The sequence below is a fragment of the Pocillopora damicornis genome, chromosome 4, assembly GCF_964200805.1.
Source record: "Pocillopora damicornis chromosome 4, jaPocDami1.2, whole genome shotgun sequence".
NCBI lineage: Eukaryota > Metazoa > Cnidaria > Anthozoa > Scleractinia > Pocilloporidae > Pocillopora > Pocillopora damicornis.
The window spans coordinates 22,391,841-22,417,155 of record NC_142673.1 but is presented as its reverse complement, the minus strand read 5'-3'; the positions used below and the strand labels follow the sequence as shown (position 1 = coordinate 22,417,155).

Here is a 25,315-nt window from a genome sequence, read left to right as displayed (position 1 = left end):
GATATTACAACGTACAGTTATTAGAAATTGCGTTCACTGTCATACCTAAAACGCATGTGAATAGCTAAGATTTTCTTTAAGTTGTCTGTGGTGAGCTCGTACGAGTCATCTGGATCACAAGGCCATTCAACACCCATTACTCCGCAAAGTTTTTCGATTTTCTGTCCCCTATAAAGAGCAAAATAGCAAGAATATCTAAATAAAGCACCCAAGGACTCTTCATTGCAGAGAAAAACACAGGGAAAATCATTTATTATTCGTCCACTGGCTTTATCAAATAACTGTGATTAAAGCAAAGCTATAGAAACCCTACAAAATTTAAGGCCTAGGATATGCTATTGTCAAATACGCAAACGCTAGATCAGCTTCACACTTACTTGCTCCAAGATTCATAGTTAGTTTGCATGTCAACCCTTTGAACGTGAAGGCCGGTACGCAAGTGCCTGGACATCAAGTTTGGCTGAATGATAACATGACGGTCCGGATCGATTAAGTTCCCATTTGGGTCAATGTGAAAGCCAACAAACGTCATTGTAATACGATCTTGGTTGAAGAATATGTAGGGATGCGAACTGCCAATGAAAAGGAACTGGATATTACCACTTAAAATCTATGACTGTTGCTTTCAGTGTACATTTGCAAGCCATTCCCTTGTTACCAAAAGCTGTTCCCTGAACAGTTTTTAACAGCATGACAGTAATTCAATCGGTCCCACCAACACAAAACAGACACACACGTATAGTAAGCACTTTGAAATCAAATAATTTCTAGCATTTGCGCAGATCTTATGTATGTAGTCACTGTGCAGATGCAGTGTTACTCATACCTAGTCTCCCAGTGTCTCCTTAGACTAAACTGTGAGACTTCAACTGCTGCAGGTTCCATATCTTCAACAACAGTATCGTCATCAAGGCCTGGAGTTTGAGTAGTTTCTTCACATGTTTTCAGAGATGGTGTAGCAAAATCCTTTTAAGTAACACAAGAAGAATATTTTCAGCAGGTTCTTCTGCGAATTGATGCCATGATAAACTAGGCCTCTTTGAAATCGGTTTTAGGCATTTTCTTGATAAGGAAAAGGATGACATGTCTCTGTCTTTCTGAATGACTGGCAGGCAAACAAATGCCTTGAAGAATGGATGAATGATGTATGGATAAATTAAGAAACACAATATCAAGAAGGGAAAAATAAGGATGGTTGTTAGTTCGTGAATGAATAGCAATCTAGACAGAGGGAAGACAAACTAGCGAGCGAGAAGAACAGGATGCAAAGATAGATGGACCAAACAACTATACGAGGGCGATCTTGATGACCGTTTGATGGAATTCCTTTTAAAAATTGTCAGATGTAACGCGTGTAATGAATATATATCTTACCCGTGACATTAAGATCATAAAACGAACTACAAAACTTCTAAAACCCTCAAGAGTATCCCCCACCAATTCCATGTTGCAGAACGAACTGTCTTCGCAGGCTTGTAGTTGGGAGTCGAGAAAATTCACAAAGTGCCGTATCTCGGCCCATGAAGGGTTCTCGATACCACAATGTCTGTGATTGGATTTGATTGGAAAAAAACATGAGTATTTGAGTGTTTAACCACTGATAAATGAGCACATCATAATCTCACACCTGGAATGTTCCTAAAAATACACTGGAATGTTATACACTTACGTTACATATGAAGCAAAAAAATTGACGATACAAAGTCTTACAAACTCGTCAGTAGAGAGTTAAAGGTTTTGTAAATGTAACATTTCCGCTTCGTAGATGAACGGCGGTATCAAAACCATATACAAATAAATCTTTCTCGGAAACTAAAAGGAAGTAGCAAGGTTAACTATTCTCTCTCAATGGTGTCATGTAAGTAACCATCAGTTAATCTTCTATGGTCCAAAACTTAACTTTGATTGATTTAATTGAGAAAGTGCGACTAATTCAAACAGAAATTCAAAATTGCATCAATCATATGCAAAGTGTTGGTTGAATACAAGCGTTCATTTCCATACTGCCTTAGCAATTTGTTTTTACCTCCGCTTACATGCACGTACATCAACACTCAAATGGCACAAAGACAGAACCTGACTGAAAGAACTAAGGTACAACACACAAGGACCCTCTATATATTTATCAGACGATTCTTCACCTGGTGAGTATATCAATACACTCTGTATGGTCGCCCATAACTTGGCCGGGTACAAACCAAAAATGATCAAGATTCTGGCCGCCCGCTTCATACAGCTTAAGGTACTGAAAGGCCCGCTGAACATAGGAGCTTTTGAATTCAGCGTTGTCAAACAAAGGGTTCAAACTGCTGTCAGCTACATAGGGTATGAAGAAGAAAAAAATAATTGTACTACCTTCTGTTCTCCAGTAGATCCGGCAGATGTGGGTCAAATACCTTAAAATATGTTAAAACACAATCGTACGGCATGTAAAATCAATTGAGCCCGACTCTTGACACAATAAAAATACCGTTTTTTTTTTACCTGCTAGATTAGTTCTCAGCTGATGTAATGTTTGCATCGGTGTTCCACACTGGATCGTAGGAAGAAGCCTGTAAAAGGGCTCCGCCATGTCTTTCTTGGAGACCTGTTAAGAAAAAGAACAGCATTCAAACTTATCCTAGAGATCTTATTTGAAGTATTGTATAATGTCTTTTTTCTCATTATGCCACTGACCTTAGTAGACATTGGTCGTCTCTCCACTGTTTCGCATGCAGTCGGAGATACGCCTGAAGTAATTTCAATGACATAAAGATCTGAGGATCGCCGCCTCCAGATCTGACCACTACTATTCTTCAAGGCACCAAGGATTAAGAGGTTGAAGAGAAGCGTGTCCAGACCACCTCTTACCTGTGGAAAAAATCTTCCACCATTAATAGTGTTAAGAGTAACGATAATATATCTAAAATCTTTCGACGAAATAGAACCAAAATAGATTACCGAAGGATGTACATCAAAATGGAAAATGCGGGAAAGGGGCAAATCTGGAACAATAATGTGAGGCAATAAAGACTCGACCACAACACGTTGGTGAACGATTGGTCCATAGATCGGTACACTGATGCAAAGTGGCACATCTGTACTCATGTCCTTGAGGTAATCCATCACTGCATCATTGTTTTGAAGTTCACTAAGGCGCTGACTGAGTCGACAGACTGCCAAACTTTTCCCAGATCCAGCTCTTTCAGATGAAATAACTCTAACAGCAAGTCTGTGCAGAGAAAACATATTTTGTCAGATGGCGGTAGAGTATTAGGTTCAATTCACTTTCACTAACATGTAGCATTACTACTCTACCCTACTTGGACGTTATTGCGTAGTTACCTCAGTGCAATGGATATGCGTTCATTGCCATTATCGAAACCACAAAACCACTGAAAAGGTATTGATCACTCTGTCCCGGCCCAAATGTCTATTTGATTTGTATACCTCAGCTTCATGTTCACGAACCACTATACTGCACTAATTAGGATTTTCTATTTCTAATAACGTGATGTACAAAAAGGCTCTTACTCTTCTCTGTCCAATGCAGCTGCAGGAATCCAAGGCAAGACTTGATCTCTGAAAGTTGCCCGTTGTTGAGAGCGTGGCTTAAGCTGTAATTTCAGGTACTGCCTGATCTCTCTTGATGAGCAACAGTGAGGAATAGTTCCAAGCCTATACTGATCTAGAGCTGCAGCCATGTGAGCTCTGTTTTCATTTTCGGAGCTACAGATAACTATAAGAGACAGGCCTGAAAAAGAATTGACAATAAGTAATGCAGATGAGTGTCTAGAGTAAAAACAATTCAAGGGATACAATATCAAGACAGAAAAACAAATGATTAAATAGACAAAAGAGGACCACCCTGGGAATCTTCAAATTTTTACTCTGTGATGGAATCTACATTGGGATTTTAATCAATCTTCACTAAAAAACTTGAAGTTTAAAAGAAAAACGAGGGACTTCCATACACGTTTAGAAAGAGCAGCAACTTGTACAACATGGCTAAATCACAAGTGCTTTGTCTATTTACGTTGCTGAAGATGATATGTCATTCTGTGCTGGGAACTGATATATCTCATTTTAGAAAAAAAAACATTTGTGGCTCAGTTCAAAGTAAGAGACAAAATGATGGGCTATTGATTCGCTTGCAAACAAATGACGCTTTTATATGGTGAGGTCTTAAAATCTCTCACCTCAATGCGAAGCCACCAATAGGGCGTCAAATCATACTCAGGAAGGATACAATGCGTTTTGGGCACGATTTAGTGGTGAAAGAAGCACAACTAGACAGCAAACTGTACCTATTACCTTCATTTCGACTGTATTGAGGCTCATGCAATAAAACTTCTAGAACGTCAGAAGCTTGTTGAGAAACACCGTAGTCAAGAAGGTCAACATTTACCAAACAAAACAACCTGCCATTGTGGTCTGCAAGGGATCTACGCCACAGTAGTTCAATCTAAAAGCAAAGGGGAATTGTTGAACGGCACATAGGGCTTAAGACAGTTACTTAATCAAACTTGACTTATGATTGGATGACCTGTAAACAGCAACATTCCATTACCTTTTACAGTTTCCATCATTCACGACTTCACCTTGCGTCATAATTTGCTTAACCTTGCTTTCCCGCTAACACTGGTTCAGACTGCACTGCAACATTATGAAATTTCTGCAATATTTCAGCCGATAACCTACCTCTTCTGCGGTTGTATCGGAAGAGCAGATCAAAACTTCCTCTGTTGTTGGTAGAGACTGCGAACTGTCATGCATGTATAAAGACAGTAAAGTTCCCAAAACATCATCTTTGTGAGGATGAGGAAAAAGAAACATATAACTTTAAGGTCAATAACAGAACGACGAAATAGGAATCATTTCAGTTTAAAGAGATGACAAATGATTACAACATCAGTCAACATTGAACCGCAAAATAGAACGAAGTGACGATATATTACCAAAGAAATAATGAAGGAGAAGCTGACTTACAACTTAAAACAAAAACGAACAAAGTCCTCCTACCTTTTGGAACGACAACAAAATTTGGCTTTCCACGTTTTAGGTATCTTGGAATACACCTCCTTTCCCTTTTTGATCCTGCAATTAACAATGAAATTTAAATTTTTAAATAATAATAAGGATAATAAGGATAATTTGTGCAAATTAACATGTGGATATGATCAAATGCGCATTTCATTAATCCAAGGCCCATAAACGAAAATAGGTTATCAAATTAATGCCTTATAAAAGTTTGAAAAATTTTTCTTAAAGACATTACGTTCAAAGTGGAAGCTTACTGTCGATTCTGTAAGCCTTGAAATTACGCCATAGGTGTAAAAAATCTGATCATTTCTAAAAGTTCATTTGTATAATGTTTTATCTGGTTTGTACCAATAGCAATTTTTTGTTTTCAATTTTTGGTGCACATTAATTGGTAAAAAGGACACTAGAGTAAGACTTAATATGCGCTTTGAAAACTTAGAAAAGCATTGACCTTGGGATGCTAGATGAAGCAAAAGCTTCCCCAATTCATCAAGACTCAAAAACGTTCCTCCTGCTGTTTGATCAAGAGTGTTACTAGCTTCCATGGGTTCTGAAAAATCTTCTGCTTCCGACGTCATTTCCTTTTCTTGTTGGCTACATAAAATAGAAATATCAGTTGCATATTACCGTGCACAAAACCAAGTATAATGCAATAGTTTAGGATCGTTAGTCACAAAAAATTATTGATGAAACTAAGAAGTAATACTTACTTATTCTTACAAAGGAGCGGATATTGAACTTTTTCCAAAATTATATCACAGAAACATGTTTAAAGCTTTTTGTTAAGTCTAATCCTGATAACCAATGATTTCTCTGAGGAATCTCTTGTTTGCTTCCAGCTACTATCAACTTAAACTCGAGTGGCCGCATTACATACAGCGCTAGATTCGCACAACTCAAGTCTCACCTTTCGAGCTCAGAGAATGTAGTGCTTTCTCTTTCTATAAGTCGCAAATAACTTGGATCACTCAAGGCCTCAGAGTACTTAGTCGCGATGAGATCTTTTTTTGCACCGTTTTTCACACACCAAACGATGAGATCTGCCTCACTGGCATCTTTGCATGTGACCATCGCGGCCAAGGCGACTTCTTCAGAATAACCAAGCGACTCTAGCTTAACCACAAGTGACTGGAACATTTCTTGGTTTGAAGAAGGAATTGTCTTCACCATAGGGGGTCTTTCCATTTCTTTATCACGATAGCGACTTATGCTGCTTGCACCATACGATCTGAGCATCTGTTGTCCACTTTCTTGAGCACAAATGCCACAAAATAAAAGGGTAGACTTTAAAATGGAAGGGTCGATGCCAGGTAACACACTCTCCAAAAGGTTATACACCTCAAGAGGAATTCCATCGACAGCTTTGGGACCTCTTCCCTTTACTTCTGCCAATTTGTTTCGAAGAAAGAGCAACTGGCACGTGGTGAAGTGATTTAATTCTCCATAAAGCAATCGCTTGGCATGCAATTCTTGTTTCCAGTCTCGAAGACTCTGTTCCATGAGTTTACTCTCATCCATCAGATCATTTGTAAGAGAGCGGCTATTAGAAAGTTTTGGCGAACAATCAAATTTACGTTGCCACTTGAGATGACTTACTTCTCCGGCTTTGCAAAGAGAAATGTATACTGAGGCAAGACGATGAACACATTGTAGAATCTATCAATTGTTAATATAAAAACAAAATTAGGAATCACAATTCAATTTCAATTTTAATAAATGTAACTCTACAACACCTTTTCTCCAGAACTTAAAAGAGTTTCCCCAAGATACTGGCAAAGCATAAAATCGCTTGTTAATCTAAGATTACTTTCAAATAACACTCCAGTATCTAAAATAAAATAAACAATTCTAGAAAAAAACATATTAAGATACGTCAGAATAAACCAAACAGGAAAAAGATAGGTAAGGGTGAACAAAAGTAACTTGGATAAAAGATAATGCTACAAAAACTTTTTAAGCAGCACAAACCTCAACGGGGCCTCCTAGACGTTTTCAGAAAACCAGCCCGAAGATTATCAACAGATGAAAGCTCACGAGGAGGTGTACGATAAAAACATGGAAGTCGCCCATGTTTTGTTTATGAATACATTCTAGGTTTCAAATATCGTCAATAAAAACTTACATCCAAAAATCTGTCTACTTCCTCTTTCCCTTGTGACGCCTTCGCTGCAATAAGCATCAGTTTGCTCTGCAAATCCTTTAGATCGTTCAGACTGTAAATCTTGCGGTCAACGTTGTCTTCAGCAGGCATCTGAAGTTGAATCACTTTGTCAGGTGTCAGTTGCTCCATTGCTGGTAATGCTGAGGCATCTCTATCTTGACATCCTACGCAGTATACGCCCTGCGCATTTATCTTCTCAGCTTCCATTAAGGAAGACATAGCCACAGACCCATGAGACTTTCTGACACTTTTAATCCACTCAATCTGACGGCTACTTTCTAGCTATAAAGAGTGCAAAGTAAAATCGATCAAGATATTACATTGTCTGTATCATCGATCAGCTAGGAATGTAAAATCACACCAGTGTGTCTCGATTGTGATACATAATCTCGCACAATCCTTTTCCACCAAGTGAGAGATGAGTCAGTGAAAATTGGATATGATGCTCAATTTTAGAAAAAAATGATAAAAAAGTCATCACCATTCACCACTATTCCAACAACCTCTCTTTCTACAATAACATCCAAAGGAAACAAAACGAATATGTGCCTAAGTTCAGTACACTCACATCTCATGCAATTAGTTAGTTGAGCGGATTCATGTTTGAAAGAAAACTGCGACGGAATAACAGTTTTGGATTGAAGGATTGGCGGATTTGCATACCCGATTCATATCCTTCCCTTGCCCTTTTTTGTGTAGCGAACGGGAAATACTTCTTATATGCGCCGATAACAAGATTCAGCAACGGGTTTAGCTCTCTATAGAGTCAAGCTCTCCGATTTTTGTAGTACCCATTATTACCAGTTTTTCAGGGAGTTTAGGGTCAGCATCCACTGCACTCCACACTGGCTCGCAAATCCTCATCAAGAGCCTAAAGCTAAACGTAGTCTTCAAGTCAAAAATGAGGGGGGCAAATCCAAGGCAACTGGCATGTAAACATGTTATTCGGGCAGTTTCCATGTCTGTCTCCCCAGCTGAAATGATTGCCAAATCCACGAGCACCTTAAGTTCTTGAGGGCCTGCAAAAAAATAAAGATATTAACATTTTAAAAGTTTTAAATGGACATACTTCTATTTTAGATTTCATGTCCTTTGCAATTTTCGATATATTTCCTCTACTTTCTATGACGATAACTTTCACATTTATAGTAACAACTCCAGAATTATTTCTCTTTATCGATGTTATAACAAAGCTAGTTTTTCGCAAGACAGAAATTACTGACCTTACCGATGTAGAGATATTGTGAGAGATTTAAGAATTTTGTCGCATTTTGGGCGAGTGCGCTTCATCTGTGCGGTATTTACACCGAAAAATGGAGGTGTAATAAAGAACATGCCAATGTTATATCTCACCTTTGATAGTATTCTTCAGCCATGAAACGAAGGGTTGACATTTCGACACAACATCGAGACAACGCGCACGGTCACAGGTTATACCTGATAGTAGCTTGCCAGTCTTCTCTAAGTCTTTGTTCATGCTTTTCAATGGGCGCTGTTTAAATTCATCGTTCATCTATGGAGAGAAACGTGTTTCAAGAAGACAATGTGAAGAAAAACCTCAACAAATTCTTCTCAGCCCTTTAGGAAACACAGAACATCTCCTTTGCTTAGGTTTCCAACATGAGACAGTTTGCTGCTGGTGCGACTTAGTTAATTTCCAGACCAGTGACGGGAATAATGAAGTGGTTTAGAAATTTCACTAACTACCCCTTATCATAAGTGGTTTGAAGAGGAGAAGTTCGGTCTGGTCACCACGTGGAGAAAAAAAGGAATTGTTACATCACTGGCTTGGTCCCTGAGCAAAACTTAAAATGGCGCCGGGGCTGGTCGAATTTTTTTCAAAGTTGATAGACAATTCTCAAAGGGTCAGCTTATTCTTTGAAGTGTCAGGAGGCGATCAATTCCCCAAGTGGTTTCAGGCTCGAGAACAAACGAAAAAGATTAAAGATAAGAGGGTAAAATGAATTTTCAGTGTGATGGAACAACGTCTACCTCGATTGATGTCATATGTTTTTAATTAAGAGTTACTTCTCACTTGTTTAAATGTTTTAATCAAACTGTTGTTAAGCTAATGGTATACCTCCACTATCACATTTCGCAGTGTTGAGTGACAGGAAGAAAGGAGGGCCGTCTGTGTCATGGTAAGCACACAAACACTCAACAGCATTTGATGGTCTTTTTTTCGGGGGGGGGGTTGGGGTGCGGGGAAGGAGGACTAATGTACTTCAACTTACGTTGAGCATACCTGGTTGTACAGAACTTCCACGTCTCGAAAATCACCATTAAGGCCAAGAGCGTTCTTGAAATTTAGGATAATTTCAGCAGCCTTGATGCAATTATGCAACTTGTTGTACTTCTGTATCTTCTCAATGTGCTCGTTGATTTTTTCATCTAGAGCATGGACTTGGGCCCCATTTTGACTTGAGGTAACGAGTCTCATTTCTTTGCCAAGATCTCCGTACCTTTGATTGAAAACCTTAAGCAATCTGTCTACCTCCCTAAAAGAAATGTCACCACTGAGGAAACTTTGTTTCAAACGTAGCAGCTCCTCTTTTGAAGGTTTCCAAACAAACTCCACAATATCTTCAATACTCAGGAACTTCTTTAGTTCTTCTCTTTGTCCAATCTTTGTGAGTGCTTTGCGCCCGTTTTCAACCCAAAATTGCCTCAGAAGAACACTGTCTGCAAGCCGAGTAAAAGAAGTGATCATCGACTTGGCTTCTGAAGAAAGACCAAAGAACTTGACCGAGGGGAAATTCCTGTCGCCAGCAGTCACTGATTCTACAAGATCTTTGATGGGACGACGAGACACATCTTCCATTGCCCTCCGTGACAATTTATGAACATCAACTACAACGTCAGAAATATAACAATAACTTATTTATTCCTTGTAAATAGGGGTGATTTTTTAAAAAGTCAAATGAACCTCTTTCGTTACCTTGCTTAATAAGAGAGCACATCCTAACGAAGGAATTTATTTTATCTCGCTCGTCCTGAAAAGCTCCCAGCTCCTCACAACGCTGACACAAAATTTGCCTCAGCAGAAATATCTTGCTTTTTTCCTTGTTAATCAGCTCATAAAGCTCGACAAATCTTTCTGAATTGTCCCAAATTACAAACAACATCTGAAATTCCACAGATCCATCTTTCAGGGTATTCACTGCAGCTTCAAAGGATGAGATGGCTAACATCAAAATTTCTTGTCCGTCTTCTTTTAACACTCTTCGACAGTTGGATTCCACACCTGAGAAATAGCCGAAAAAGAAACGTAACTTGTGTCATTTTCATAGAAAAATCTTGGCGGCAATTAAATCTTGTTATACACATAGTTTAAACGCTTCGCAGTCGATATGAATATACGTTATAAACTGTCAGTTGAATTTTACAATTGTACATACTTCAGCAGGTAGAAGAAAATTTCGATAGAAGTTCAACATGTTTAAAACGCAAGACGCGAACATTTAGATGCCCAGGCTGTTGGGAAGCTAGAACGCGACCGCACTTATATGGCTTGATTTCGTTCGCGGAATATTATTTCAAATATGAAGTAAGCCCCGTAGCATTGCAAAATTCAAATTGAATCAACAACATGAAAAAGACCCATTACCAAATCTCTGAAAAAAGCCTGGCCATAATTTCCATGTCAACACGTGCTTGAGTATGGCTTTAGGTGAGCATGGAACACCTCCTTGCTCCTTTGGCCAACTCTTTTTAAGCATCAGAGTAAGGAGATCGCCGCATTCCGAGGCCTGAGAGGACTGAAGTCCATTAGAAAGGTTTTCGAAAACGTCTTCCCCCTCGCTTCCTATCTAAAATACAGAAAAAACGTGTGCTTCTCGGTAAAAGACAAACATAAGGAACAAACTGACATAAAAATGGACCCAAAATGCTTATCAAACGGTATTTCAGAAAATATCATCACCATAAATTGATGTTTCTCCATACCTGAAGCATACTTTCAACTTTCCGGAAGGTTACTCCAGAAACCAAGTCTTGAACATGGTTATGTTGGCTTTTCACGTTAGCTTTGGTTAAAATTTCAACCAAACCATTACAATCAACCTACAGAAAAAATAAAAGGCGTTCAGTGTCAATTTCTTTCAATCTAGCATAGTGAACTATTGGAAGACAGACGCATAGATGACGTCAATATTAACAACTTCTTGCCTCTCATTATACAAAAAGAAGAATAGGTTCCATGTTACCGCAAGTGTATACAGTACTAGACCACAGAAGACGTAAAAACGTCGTGAGAGTATCAGTGACATACTCGGCTGAGCCTTGTATGCCATTTGTTCTTACCACGAGAGACCGACTGAGCACAAACGAGTGATGACAAATAGTGACGTCAACTTTCGCGTTGCTGAACATCATCGACTTGCGAACCGCGCGCGATGCCTGACTACAACAGTAAATACTTTCGATAACTGTTTCTGGACAGCTAGTTCACCTACTTAGAAGAGACTTCGCTCAAAAATTTCCAACGACTACCGCCACCGTGAAAGCAACTTACTCACGATATCTACTCAACTACTAGAGCCTTCCAGACAACAACATCACGACCGGTATAAAAAAATCAGAGTTGTAACACTCGATCGACAACAACTTTTCAATCGAATCTGATGATGAATTCCGCGGGGGTTGTTGAAAATTTCCGTCACTACCACAAATAACTTCCTAAGACTACTCTCACTCGCTCGATCAGACTCGCGATCAGGTGTCACGCCTTGGTTCAACTATTTCACTGCACCACCATGTATTATGCAATCTTCCAAAACAAATACATCGAAAGAATTCCTTTTAAAAAAATGCACTGAATCAGTCGAACGGCTATAAAAGATAAAGGAAGAATAAAACTTGCGTCTCCTTACCAGTTCCAAACGCCTCTCCAATTCTGCAGACACTCGGCCTCTCCAAATCTCTGAACACTCTTTGTTTGCCCACTCGATACACAGCAACTTTGTCCAAATCTAGGAAATTAAAGAATTGTAAGTACTTAATTCCGTCGACATCATCCGTAATAGGTACGATTTCCAACGGCAAAATTATTTATGTTAATATTCTGGTTATATTCTTATTGTAGAAAATTACAACCTTTGAATTAATCTGTTTGTGTTACTCTACCACAGAGCGAGTTATATAAATAAAGGATATCAATAGAAGGGCAACGGATAAGACCAATAGGACGCCTAGTTAATTAAGTATTTGGTGCTTGTAAAGTTAAACTTAAGAACAAATATAAGGCCATTTCCTGAGACGAAAGCCGACAGAAGATTTCCAGAGACGTTTCCTCATTTTTCCTATGATAAGGATGATTTGAAATGTGCAAGAATAACGTTACACAAACATAGAAAATCCTTTATGAATTGAAGAAGTAAAAGAAAAGTACAAAGACAATGAATGATAAACAAAAATTACAGGAACGAATTACAACGAACCGAAGCTATTTATTCTATTCCGTGCAATGACTGTGATAACGAGTGTATCGGACAGAACAAACGTCAGTTGAGTACACGTTTGAAAGAGCATCAGAAAGCGGTCTTCTTTTGCGAAAAGAAAATTCAGCTTTATCAGAGCACACACGCCTAACCAACCATACAATTGGGTGGGATAAGTCTAAAAATTATCCCTACTAATCGGTGTTACCACCAGCGCCTTTGTTTGGAAGCCTAGTATATCAACTCCGCCCACGCTCCTTTAAATCGTGATGATGGCGGCTTCCTGACGTTTATTTACACCTCGTCAGAAAAAAAGGCAGCTACTTAGTGAGCGTATAAAAGGACCTCTTGTTGCAGCGTTTAGATCATCCTTGATGAAGGCACTAGAAGGGAGTGTCGAAACGTTGGGTCTATGAATTGTGACTTCTCGGTTACATTAATTAAATCTTTAAATCAGAGTAGCATCAAACCACGTCTGATTGTCCACCTGGTTGCCATGTGAACTTTAATATGTTTATGTGAGAAGAAACTCGTTGTGCTCATTGAAAGAGAAAAGAGCCATTTCTTCCTCTTTTAAAAGCTCAGCACATTAATGATCACGACTAAGCCCCTCCCTCAGTGATGGACCTCATTACGCACAGAACAGGATGCTTAATGCATTACGAGGAAAGACCTAACTTAAATACCTCCAACTCTTCGTTTGTCTTAGCTATATAGTACCGTGGAATCGTACTCATAAGCTTTTTCTTCAACCATTTCTTGACAACATCAGAACTCTCAACCACAACTCGCGTGATGTCTTTTGTCATATGGCTCTCTCCCTGCTCAGTTCTCCTGCATGATACAGAGACCCAGGTTTCGATGCTACGCAAACAGCCACATAGCAGATTAAAATCACAGGCAGAAGATACAGCTGCCAAAATCTGTAAGCAAGACAAGACAGAGAGACTGGCTTCTTGCTTCAACGTGGCTTGGTCATCACAGTCAGCAGATCTAATCAAAAGGTAAGAAGGGAAAAATCATTTGAGGAAAAATTCATTAAAAGAAGCCTACACGAATGGTGCATGTTCTACTAAGACAGGGAAAGGAAAGATACACCACAGAAATCGACCTGGCCGACAGATCAAAGTTATTTTACGAACTACCATTAATTTAATCATCACAAATGCAAGCAAAAGAGGTTTTAGAAACGTGTTTAAATAAGAAATATTTGCCTTATTCCGATAAAAAGGTTATTACAAGGCGAAACAAGCAAGTTTCGATCTTTCAAACGCTCTAGTGAAAGAAATCATGTTAATTACAAAGTGAGAAGCTATTCTCTTCATCAGGTACTCAGGTAAATTTGATGACAAAGGCAATTTAAAAAAGCTCACTTGCAAGATTGTTAATCCCAATAAGCCCGATACAGCCCACTCAGTGGGATTGAGGATAATTGGGGCATACAAGGAACAAATTTGATATTGAGACCTGTTCACTTACGGTTTTGTTTTAATGTCAGAAGTTGTCTTGATATTCTTCTCAATGATATTCAAGCTGAGCGCAACAGCATTCCTCTAGATATAAAAAAGTCAACAGAATTGTAAAATTCAGAACTCAATTGCGATACAGGAGTAGTATGCTACAAAAACCATAAAAATATTATCTCTACAAAAAAAAAGTAGCAATGACCAATGAACTTACTTGTTTGAAAATTTTCTTCAAATCTACTAAAAACTCGACTATGTAAGTTGTATGCCTGTGATGTGATTAAGTGTTACTCCCCCTCTTCCCATGGTCTGTTGGCACAAATTAGGAGTTAATCGAAAACATATTCCTGGGGTATATTTCTTCTCTTTCTCCTAAGTAGACTTGCTTCAGGTACGTTTTAAATCGGTATTCTTGTAGTGAGGAGGAAACTATTTCAACTGACGTCATTCAAGATGGTAATATGACAAGAAAAAGAAAACTAAACTAAGGTTCTTTATTGAATTACTTTGTACTTTTGAAATGCAAAAGTTTCGCATTTTTCCTAGTAACTAACAGTCAGGACAAGAAGTTTAAGAGAAGTTAAAAACACAGATATAATATATATATATATATATATATATATATATATATATATATAATATACATTAGTTAAAGAATTAAAGAGGACGCATCAATTCTCTGTCACCCTGAGTTTCGTGCCTAAGCGCTCGTCAGACAAAACTTTCTTAGACAGAACTTTCTAAGAACTTTTCTGAGCGCTTAGGCGCAAAACTCAGAGTCACAGAGAATCGATGCGTCGTCGTTAATTCTTTAGCTTGTGTATACTTAGCTCTGCTATCACAGCATTGAGCACTTTATGCCAAGGTAGACTCAACCCCCACATTCATATATATTAAATATGTGTGTGTGTGTGTGTGTGTGTGTGTGTGTGTGTGTATAGATGTACCTCTTCTTCATTAACGAAGTTTTTCTCTGACAAAATTCTTGCTAGGGTGGTGCAGATCTCAAATGGTGCAAATATTTTAGAGGACGCTACTCTCCCAAATTCACTACAAGGCACCACAAGGAGAAAAGTCCTTCTGAACAGAGGATCCAGTACAAACAGAGGACTCAGCAAATCTATCCAATTCGAGGGGCACCTGCGACAATTAAACAGAGAAATAACATAAAGCCATGTACCAATACGTTTGTGGGCTGACACATTTTAAGATCTAGTTTTCAAATACACTGTTGTTATGAGCAGGCTCTTCTATCTTTGAAATTTTAATTCCTCAAAGATACATCTACAACACTCCTTAAAAATTTTGATCGCTGTCAACTTCGCCATTAAATTGCGATCATTATGTTAAAAACACTTCAATTAACTTCGATTAACGACAACCAACACAGCTTTTAAAGAGTATAGTTTTAGTTCACTAGCTTACTTGCTTGATCATAAAAAAATCATTCTGTACAACTTACAACTCGTGCTGCCCTAAGAGTATTTTCTGCAAGTTGGAACCGCATCAGCCACAGCAAATATAGTCCGACGATTCAATTACAACAGCAACAAAAACAACTCCGATTTTGTATCTCGCATTTACTTTTTCTTGCTCATTTTATAATTACTGGAAGAGAGGAGAGATCTAACTACCTTAAATAGCTATCGGGAACTAGTAAAAACAGTGTTGTTTTTTCTTACGTAAGAAATACAATAATTTTATTTCACAAACTAAGACATAGAAGGACAAACCGCAAACAAAAAGGGGAAAAACAGCATTTTGACGGTATACAAGGTAGGAGGATGTAGAAGAGTGTTGCTTATCGAAACTCAATTTTATGCCAACTATCATATCCCGAAATAGTCCTCAATCCGCAAGTCGTCAGAAAAAGTTACTCTTCGATGAAAAAGGATGAAAATACCTGTCCCTTGTAAAAGACCTTTCTCTCACAGCTTTTGTTTCAAATCCATTAGCTCCCCACCAAGTTTCATCTTTTTCCTTAGGTTTTTCCGTAAGCAATTCAGAGCTGTCAAAAGGTGCGCATGCTTGAGTGAGAAAGTGGACCAGTGGTACAGCAAACAACCAGTCATGGAGATCACGATGACTCTTGCTCACATGTCTGCAAATACCTTGAATGGCTTCACCGATATTCCTACACACACATACACAAAAAGACCACCGTTATTACAGTTTGGCATATTCGTCGTTGATGCAGAGATGCTTGCAGAAAAAAAATTATATGTCTTAACACAGAAAGTTTTCAAGTGAGAAAACTCAACAAGATGGAATATCAAGATATATAGGTTTTTTAAAAGAACATAAATTCAAACTAAACAGCACTTACTGCCAATGTTCACTGGGAAAGTGTTTGAGAAGCCTGTAATATTCTGAACAAGTTCCTTCATTTTGGTCTGCATGAAGAGTCAAGGAGGAGAACAGCTTTTCATATTCCTCAGGATTTAAAGGGACTTTTTGTACAGATATAAGGTAAGCAATTGCTACTGATGATACTAGGGTAGAAATTTTCCCCGCGTCTTCTGCTACTGATTTACGCGTAGCGTTCTTTTCAATCTTCTTGATCAAAAAGTCCCTCAAAATCTAGAATGTAAAAAAGATAAGTAGAGTATCATTAATTCACTATTCCCTATCGTAAATATCAGTAATAAATATTATTATTCAACTGCACAAAGTAGAGTACATATAACGTGCGAATAGAGTACAAATATTCTGCGATATTGTACGGTTACTTGGACAGCTGGTTATTTTGCACTTTTAAAAAAAAACCTGTTTAAGCAGTCGGCTGCGCGCGCTACACTTCTCTATCCGTTTTGCTTTTCCCGCCTTATGAGAAAAGAATGTAAGACTCAGCAGAAAAAAAAGCTGTTGGATAATAAATAACGTATTAGACGTTTTGGTATGTAGTATCGCTGAGTAGATTTACTCGTTGTTTGTATGGCATAACTCGAAAAAAACTCAGCGATACTACATACTAAAACGTCTAATAAGATATACATATTCTAAGAGTAAGTTTTATGTATACTTCCCATAACACTTCCCGAAGAAGGCACTAGTCTAACAGTTCTGAGACTACAAGAGGGACCCATCAATGAGCCCGACACTAAGCCGAGAGAATTAACCGTTCAAACAGTCAAATAAACTGAGTGATGAGTGATAAGATGACCTAGTAGCGGGCGTTTGTTTCAGTAGCTAAATAACGTTCCAAATAATTAGCTAACCTCTTTCAATAGCAGGACCATATTAATGTAGGATAGTCGTTCTTGTTTTCTAAATTGATTAAAAATCACCCGAAAAATATTTTTAACACAAAATTTTAATTCTTTTTGACGAAAAAGGTGTTTTTCTTTATCAAGAAAGATTCCTAGCTCTCATCTTACAAGTTTCTTGCGATTAACGGATGCGAATAAATAAATGGTATCAAGTGACTGTTACTTAGAATATGAAGTAAAGGTAGATAAGAAAAAATTATACTCATTGCAAAGATACACAGTCCAATGTAGGTTCCTAACTGGCAGAGGCATGCGCCATGATGTTGAAGGGCTAATTAACACACATCACACTTCTAATAGATTTAACCTCAAATAAAATAAATACTATCCAGGAAATGTAGAAAAGTGCATTATTGATTGCATACTCTCTTAAAGTTATATCCTGATGGAACATTTCCTTTGATGCTGCGATGCTCTTCAATCTTCGTTTGTGTCATGCAGTAAGCTAAATCATTCACAACCCCTATTGCCTCCCACGCAGTCATAGTTGTTTCCACTTCATGCTCTTTGAAGCCTTCCCAACGAGGCAGCATCGCTTCCGTTGCAATGGTTCTGCCTTCCACAGGACCTGTGCTTTTCACGAATGGCACATATTTTAGGATACTTTGAATCCGCCCTGGCTGACAAAAAATTGTGTCGTCGTACTGGTGCCAGATGGCTGTTAAGAAAATAAAAGTTAAACGATAGTAATTCGAGAGGTCTTGATAAAGGCCGGCAAAGACCTATTATCCAAAAGTAAAAACGAAATTCAGCTCAAAACTAGCTATGTTTCGAACAGTTTCGATATTCCAACGATTATAGGCAGTGGTTAATTTGTTAATAAGTACTACTTAAATTCATTCATTGAGGTCAAAGAAGCTGCGAGCCACTGTACTCGGAAAATTAATTAAGATGGGTGAGATATCGAGGCCAATGAAGTGACTTCGTATTTTAAAACTATTGGCTTAAGGGACGATCATGGTTCTCTATATGGTCTACTCCTGTCTAGTTGCAGAAAGCACGTAATAATTTCGAAGTTCGTTCTGCTTTCTTGGCGCAATAATGCTTCTCTTCTCAAGCACGAGGTCTGAGGATTGATTTCAAGCAGGAGCAATTTTTGGCTTGTCTTTCTTTCTCTTTTCTTTTTCCCTTTTTTAGTAACAAAAAAGTAAAAGCTAAGAAAATAAATACACAAACATACCTTCAGTCTGACACCTTTCCTTCGGAATTTGAAGGCATCGGTTCTTATAAACTCCTCCTGACAGGTAATCCCAAACATACGGCTCTTCCTTTTCTTTTCTGTCTGCTTTAAAGACAATATACTTGTAGGAAATGGTGTGAGTAGCGTCAGTAACTGGTACAGAGAGTACTGCCTTAACCAAGATAAAATCGTTTTCAAGCAACCTACGTGTGGATAAAAATGACATGATAGGAGTCAGTGTATGCTAACATGAACAAGAGATTTTCTATCATATCTGTTAGAGCTGTTGTTGTCGTCCATTCCACTTTTGTCCAACGAGGTAGTTAAGAAAACCTTGTAACCCGTAACCTGTTAAAGAGTTAAAAACAAACAAAAAACACGAAAAAAAAACCACCTAGCAAGTCACAATTGGTTTTACTTTTGCATCTCATTGGTCTATAGAGGTGGCGCAAGTTTTGCAGACGAATTAAGTGCAATGTCAGAACAAAACTTAAGACTTAAACTTAAGTCGTTTCATTTCAAGAGACTTTTCAACGTTTTTGATGGCGACAACTTTCGTACCTTTAAAATAATTTGTCCTAAATGTCGCCGGTAAATACCCTTGTTGCGTGCACTTGTTAAGCAGCCTATTTAGTCTATTTATATTATTAAGTTATTTTAGGAAGGGGTTGGGTTGGAGCTTAAACCTAGTGGGGAACTTATGTCCTATTGTTTTTGCTCCGGTACTGCTTTGTACAAATCTTTAAGTAAAACTAATGCACTTTAGAATAATTATCAATCCTAAATTACCATTACTGTAACGTACTAATTTAACAAAACACATGCGAAAAACCTATTCAGGTTACCATATTAGCACGAATAGGAAAACTAATGGGGTTTTCGGGAATAAACGCTTCACGGCTCGAGAATGTACATGTAACTACAAAAATGGAAGTTACAATACAGGCGGCTTCTGAGAAATTTTCAAGTAGCATCAACGCATGAAAGTGACATAATGAAATATGGGCCTACCTTTCTGGATGGACTTCTACAACATTCTTATTGAAATCCCCAAAACGAACGCCACCAAACCTCATAAAAATTTTGTCACCTTTTCTTGCATCAAAATTAAAATTGGGTGAAAGAACGGCATGAAATACAACAGTCATTTTGCTTCCTTTGTATTTGGCAAGATACTCTTTATTCTCTTCTGGTTCTTTCTTGCTGTCACGGCTTGCATTACGTTTATCAAGTTCTTTATCACCCAAGGTATTAGAGTCTCTGGTCTTGTCGTTCTTTTGCCTCTTTAGCTCCTGGTCGAGCTGTGACCCTACTTGTTGTCTTTTCTCGCTGCCATACAATAATTAAATTAGGCAGCATTAAACAACTGTGCTATCTTTTATTAGCCTGATGATATACTTTTCTTAATAAAATATTTTCTGACAGACGCAACAACTCGTGTGAAAACACTTTGGATAATTATAACATGAAATTTTCCTTAATTTAATACCGACTTCAAGATAAGCTTTTAAGAAAGCAATTTTAGTAAGACTTAAGAAAAAATTTGTGCAGGGCTTCCACTCCGAGCCAGCCTAAATCTTTCACTTTCATTATCACATAAGTCAGAGTGAATTACTATTTAAGTCATAACATCGCGTGAAAGAATATGTTTTTGATGTGAGTTAGTGCCATTGTTATAGTCATGACTTGTGTCATTATGATTGGGCATTTCTTTACATCCGACAACAATATCTTACCATCAGCTGATACATAATACATGTAGTAAACTTTTTTCAAGAATCTCGACCCCACTTGTCTTTCAAAATTGATGTTCAAAGACCATACATACTTGATTTTCACGCGTGCTTCCTCTTCCTTTTTCTTTTTCTTTTCTCTCTTTTTATCCCTTTTCCTTTGAGCCTTGCTCTTTCGTTTAGCTATTTTTGAACCTGGCTTTGCTTTTTGAACGTTGTGAGATGGATCTTCTTCCTGAAATTACAAACAATACGAATATGATAGTGTTATTCAATACCAAAAATTAAGAGATGCCAGACTACATCTTCATTCTTAGAACACTTACTTACAATTTTAATCGTCTTGAAGCACTATTTACACACAACAGATGACAAGATTTACCTCTGACTGTGTATCACTTTCATCTCCACCGCTTTCATTTTCATGATTGCTGTCCTCGTCCTTCGTGGGCTGACCATCAGCTTCAGATGGCTGAGACGTACTGTTCGTACCAGACTGGCTACTGCCGCCTCCTTGGTTTTGATCACTTCCGATCCCTACTGGTGTCTCCCCTGTTTGTAACGAAGTATTACATGGGTTAGAGGAGTCCGCAGTTCTCAGTAGCTTTGGCAATAACTCTATTTCCTACATGTATCTATCAATGAATTATGAGATGCGTAATGCAATGTTCATAATTCTTTATATTTTTCACATCTAGGGGAATTCTAAATACTTGAACTGTTTTAAAACTACTTACGCAGTAATTGTCCATATCTTTAGGCATACTTTAATAGGGTTTTATGTATAACCTTTGTAAGCTGCCCAAAATCAAGGAATTTGATTCGTTGACCAGATATTGCCAACAAAATTTTCTCTTCCACTCACTCCCATACTTTAGCTGGTGGCATGCATATTAGATCTAGTGTTGAACGCAACAGCTAGCATAACACATAGGAGAGAGGTGATTTAAATGCTTAGAGGTCTAACATGTTTTACAGTGACTTCTACATGTATGCTGCAGCTTGGATGGGGCAGGAGGGGGGGGGGGGAATGGATGGAATTACGGTCAACTCGCCGACGGTCCAACTCGCCGACGCCAACTCGCCGACGTATAAAATCGAGTAGAGACGTCGGCGAGTTGGTCCTCAATCCAATACAACTTATTAGAAGTTAAACATACAGAAAAGTAAACGATATTTAGTAAAAAAAACACTGGTGAACATTGGCGAACATCAAACAGAAGCTTAAACATTGGTGAACATTGGTGAACATCACCAATGCCTATAACAGCTTAAGACGCGAACGAGATAACTCGTTCGCGTCTGAAGCTGTTAGAGTCATTGGTGATGTTTACTTCGCTTTATTCGCCTTGAGATCCTTCTAAACTTTGTTGCAAATAAAAAGAGTTGCTTTTTTCTAAAGATCTTGTCTAGAAAGCCAAGTTTTCTTTAAAAAATCTGAGCGATTGACATGATGAGTCTTTACGGTGTTGTCGCACAATAATATCTCGTTCGCGTCTAAAGCTGTTATAGTCATCGGTGATGTTCACCAATGTTTAAGCTTCTGTCTGATGTTCACCAATGTTCACCAGTGTTTTTTTTACTACATATCGTTTACTTTTCTGCATGTTTAACTTCTAATAAGTTGTATTGGATTGAGGACCAACTCGCCGACGTCTTTACTCGATTTTATACGTCGGCGAGTTGGCGTCGGCGAGTTGGACCGTCGGCGAGTTGACTGGATACCGATGGATGGGGCCAGGTCACATGGAGACATGGTGAGACCTGACTATGGGGACTTATCAGACCAGTCACCTTGGCTTGGTCACCTTAATTGCTGATACTTTGCAGCTCTCTGATGTGACTTCCATGATAACTGTTGCTAATGGTGGTGACATACTTAGAATGTAAAGAGAGGTGTTGAAGCTAGTAGAGTAGAGCTCTTAATAGCACATTCATGCTAATTATGTATCAGACAGGAGTAAGAGAGAGTCATTGTGTCCTTTGTGAATGCTGTATCATCTATGATATAAAGGCATTAACATATCCCAGTGTATCAGCCTATGCAATCACAATTTATAAGAGAAAGTATAAACAGGTTTGAGTCACACTTCAGGAATGTTCAGATACATTATGTTCAAGTTTGTACTGATGTTTTGATTTTTTTTGGATCCAGTTGTGATCTGGTTTGAATAAAGTTGCAAAAGTTGTTTTTCACTTTTCTGCAATTTGATTGGTTTCTTTAAACAAGGAATTGGTTGCTGAATTTTAGTAAAGCTTCCTTATTGGCTGGGAAAAAGATGAAATTTGGAGCAAAAAAATGATGCAATTCATAAATAAACTGCTGATACTGATGGTGAAATAACCTCTCTTTAGAGGAGAAAAAATTTACTCTAACTTTTCATGATGCACAAATCACACCTATTAAAGATATTTCTGTAAAGAATTTGTTTTTTTTGGTGAGGTATTTATTAACTTGTGTCACCACAATAACTGAAACAAGGACAATATCATGATGCGCTAGTGGCTGTCAAGCTAAAGATATTCTGAAATAACAAAAACAATAGGAAGCACCAGGAAACATCAGGTCAAAAGTGAGTCAAGTTCAGAATTTTATTGTTAATTGCCATCACTTGCTCAATCATCCCCATAACATAGTGGCTTTTTCTCCCATTATATAGGAGGCAGTAGCCACAAAAATAGGCCCTCACACTTTTGTTCCTCACTGCTCAGTCAAGGTTAGGTCTAGATTTCACAGAAGTTTGCCACCTCTCCACATTAACCCTCCTAGGTTTGTTTAAACAATAGGATAGTGGGCCTAATTACTAGGGTTCACATCTTTCATGTGCCAATTAAAGACAGCTACAGAAGGGTCTCAGTCTGAGCCTGCAGGTGTACATCAGATTGGTTGGTAGTGATATACTAACTGGTGTATTTAGTCAGTGGTTTTTATGACTTTGACTGACTTTATTTAGTGAATATGTAGTTTCACCCACAGTATGGAATTTCTAATGGGATAATGCCCAAAGCTTTGCAACCTCTTTGAAAGAACTGAGACCAGTTTGCCTGAGTCATAATTTACAAGGTTACTTATATCCAAGGAAATTGTTGAACTGTGGTGCTGGCCAAGTAAAATAATTGGTACGTCTGATACAAACAATGATTTGAAAAAAAGGTGGTTCAACTGGGGCTGTTGTAACATCCCATGGAGATGAGAGAACTGAAATAATCTATCTTGAAGGACTTACAGACATTTGATTTTGTTAACTTAGCATGCATTCATCTTATGTCCTCCAGAGTCTCCTTCTACTTAGTTTACTTTAATCTTGAATTTTCCAATACCTGTGGCATCTGTAGGTTCACAACTATCAGTAGTCTCTGGCACACTTCCTGTGGGACTTTCTGTTGCACTGGTATTGGTGGTTGACTGTTCCTCTGTATCTACTATTACAGAATTTGGAGCAGGAATTCCATTCTGTTCCTCCACTTGATCCAACACAGTGAGGCTCTCTATAGCTACAGTGTCAACATCGCCAGCTTCACTTTCTGATTCAACTACAGATTTCTGTTTTGCTGGTTTTTCTTCTTGAGTGTTTATCTCTCTTTTTCTTTTTCCCTCATCTGCAAAAAAAAATAAGGATTATTACACTTTTGTTCCTCACTGCTCAGTCAAGGTTGGGTCTAGATTTCACAGAAGTTTGCCACCTCTCCACATTAACCCTCCTAGGTTTGTTTAAACAATAGGATAGTGGGCCTAATTACTAGGGTTCACATCTTTCATGTGCCAATTAAAGACAGCTACAGAAGGGTCTCAGTCTGAGCCTGCAGGTGTACATCAGATTGGTTGGTAGTGATGTACTAACTGGTGTATTTAAGTCAGTGGTTTTTATGACTTTGACTGACTTTATTTAGTGAATATGTAGCTTCACCCACAGTATGGAATTTCTAAGGGATAATACCCAAAGCTTTGCAACCTCTTTGAAAGAACTGAGACCAGTTTGTCTGAGTCATAATTTACAAGGTTACTTATATCCAAGGAAATTGTTGAACTGTGGTGCTGGCCAAGTAAAATAATTGGTGCGTCTGATACAAACAATGATTTGAAAAAAAGGTGGTTCAACTGGGGCTGTTGTAACATCCCATGGAGATGAGAGAACTGAAATAATCTATCTTGAAGGACTTACAGACATTTGATTTTGTTAACTTAGCATGCATTCATCTTATGTCCTCCAGAGTCTCCTTCTACTTAGTTTACTTTAATCTTGAATTTTCCAATACCTGTGGCATCTGTAGGTTCACAACTATCAGTAGTCTCTGGCACACTTCCTGTGGGACTTTCTGTTGCACTGGTATTGGTGGTTGACTGTTCCTCTGTATCTACTATTACAGAATTTGGAGCAGGAATTCCATTCTGTTCCTCCACTTGATCCAACACAGTGAGGCTCTCTATAGCTACAGTGTCAACATCGCCAGCTTCACTTTCTGATTCAACTACAGATTTCTGTTTTGCTGGTTTTTCTTCTTGAGTGTTTATCTCTCTTTTTCTTTTTCCCTCATCTGCAAAAAAAAAATAAGGATTATTACACTTTTGTTCCTCACTGCTCAGTCAAGGTTGGGTCTAGATTTCACAGAAGTTTGCCACCTCTCCACATTAACCCTCCTAGGTTTGTTTAAACAATAGGATAGTGGGCCTAATTACTAGGGTTCACATCTTTCATGTGCCAATTAAAGACAGCTACAGAAGGGTCTCAGTCTGAGCCTGCAGGTGTACATCAGATTGGTTGGTAGTGATGTACTAACTGGTGTATTTAGTCAGTGGTTTTTATGACTTTGACTGACTTTATTTAGTGAATATGTAGCTTCACCCACAGTATGGAATTTCTAAGGGATAATACCCAAAGCTTTGCAACCTCTTTGAAAGAACTGAGACCAGTTTGTCTGAGTCATAATTTACAAGGTTCTTATATCCAAGGAAATTGTTGAACTGTGGTGGTGGCCAAGTAAAATAATTGGTGCGTCTGATACAAACAATGATTTGAAAAAAAGGTGGTTCAACTGGGGCTGTTG

General features: G+C 38.2%; 1 protein-coding gene across 1 annotated transcript in view; it reads right to left on the bottom strand.

The window, feature by feature from the left end:
• Positions 1–25,315, bottom strand: part of LOC113682411 (E3 ubiquitin-protein ligase rnf213-alpha) — a 53,746-nt gene that overhangs the window by 26,213 nt on the left and 2,218 nt on the right. The window contains exons 3-36 of the mRNA XM_089204515.1: positions 24,527–24,805; positions 23,591–23,869; positions 20,652–20,821; positions 20,365–20,504; positions 19,548–19,865; positions 18,537–18,739; positions 17,722–18,014; positions 16,414–16,667; positions 15,991–16,221; positions 15,035–15,227; positions 14,101–14,174; positions 13,308–13,614; positions 12,055–12,153; positions 11,129–11,245; positions 10,791–10,992; positions 10,122–10,427; positions 9,429–10,033; positions 8,537–8,696; positions 7,985–8,202; positions 7,145–7,465; positions 5,930–6,678; positions 5,474–5,616; positions 5,002–5,076; positions 4,681–4,787; positions 4,294–4,444; positions 3,514–3,733; positions 2,941–3,211; positions 2,677–2,850; positions 2,485–2,587; positions 2,142–2,316; positions 1,375–1,546; positions 827–966; positions 378–572; positions 46–168 (exon numbers count right to left, since the gene is read on the bottom strand). Of these exons, the coding sequence (XP_089060641.1) occupies positions 46–168; positions 378–572; positions 827–966; positions 1,375–1,546; positions 2,142–2,316; positions 2,485–2,587; positions 2,677–2,850; positions 2,941–3,211; positions 3,514–3,733; positions 4,294–4,444; positions 4,681–4,787; positions 5,002–5,076; positions 5,474–5,616; positions 5,930–6,678; positions 7,145–7,465; positions 7,985–8,202; positions 8,537–8,696; positions 9,429–10,033; positions 10,122–10,427; positions 10,791–10,992; positions 11,129–11,245; positions 12,055–12,153; positions 13,308–13,614; positions 14,101–14,174; positions 15,035–15,227; positions 15,991–16,221; positions 16,414–16,667; positions 17,722–18,014; positions 18,537–18,739; positions 19,548–19,865; positions 20,365–20,504; positions 20,652–20,821; positions 23,591–23,869; positions 24,527–24,805 (7,567 nt within the window). The remainder of the gene's footprint in view (positions 1–45; positions 169–377; positions 573–826; positions 967–1,374; positions 1,547–2,141; positions 2,317–2,484; positions 2,588–2,676; positions 2,851–2,940; positions 3,212–3,513; positions 3,734–4,293; positions 4,445–4,680; positions 4,788–5,001; positions 5,077–5,473; positions 5,617–5,929; positions 6,679–7,144; positions 7,466–7,984; positions 8,203–8,536; positions 8,697–9,428; positions 10,034–10,121; positions 10,428–10,790; positions 10,993–11,128; positions 11,246–12,054; positions 12,154–13,307; positions 13,615–14,100; positions 14,175–15,034; positions 15,228–15,990; positions 16,222–16,413; positions 16,668–17,721; positions 18,015–18,536; positions 18,740–19,547; positions 19,866–20,364; positions 20,505–20,651; positions 20,822–23,590; positions 23,870–24,526; positions 24,806–25,315) is intronic.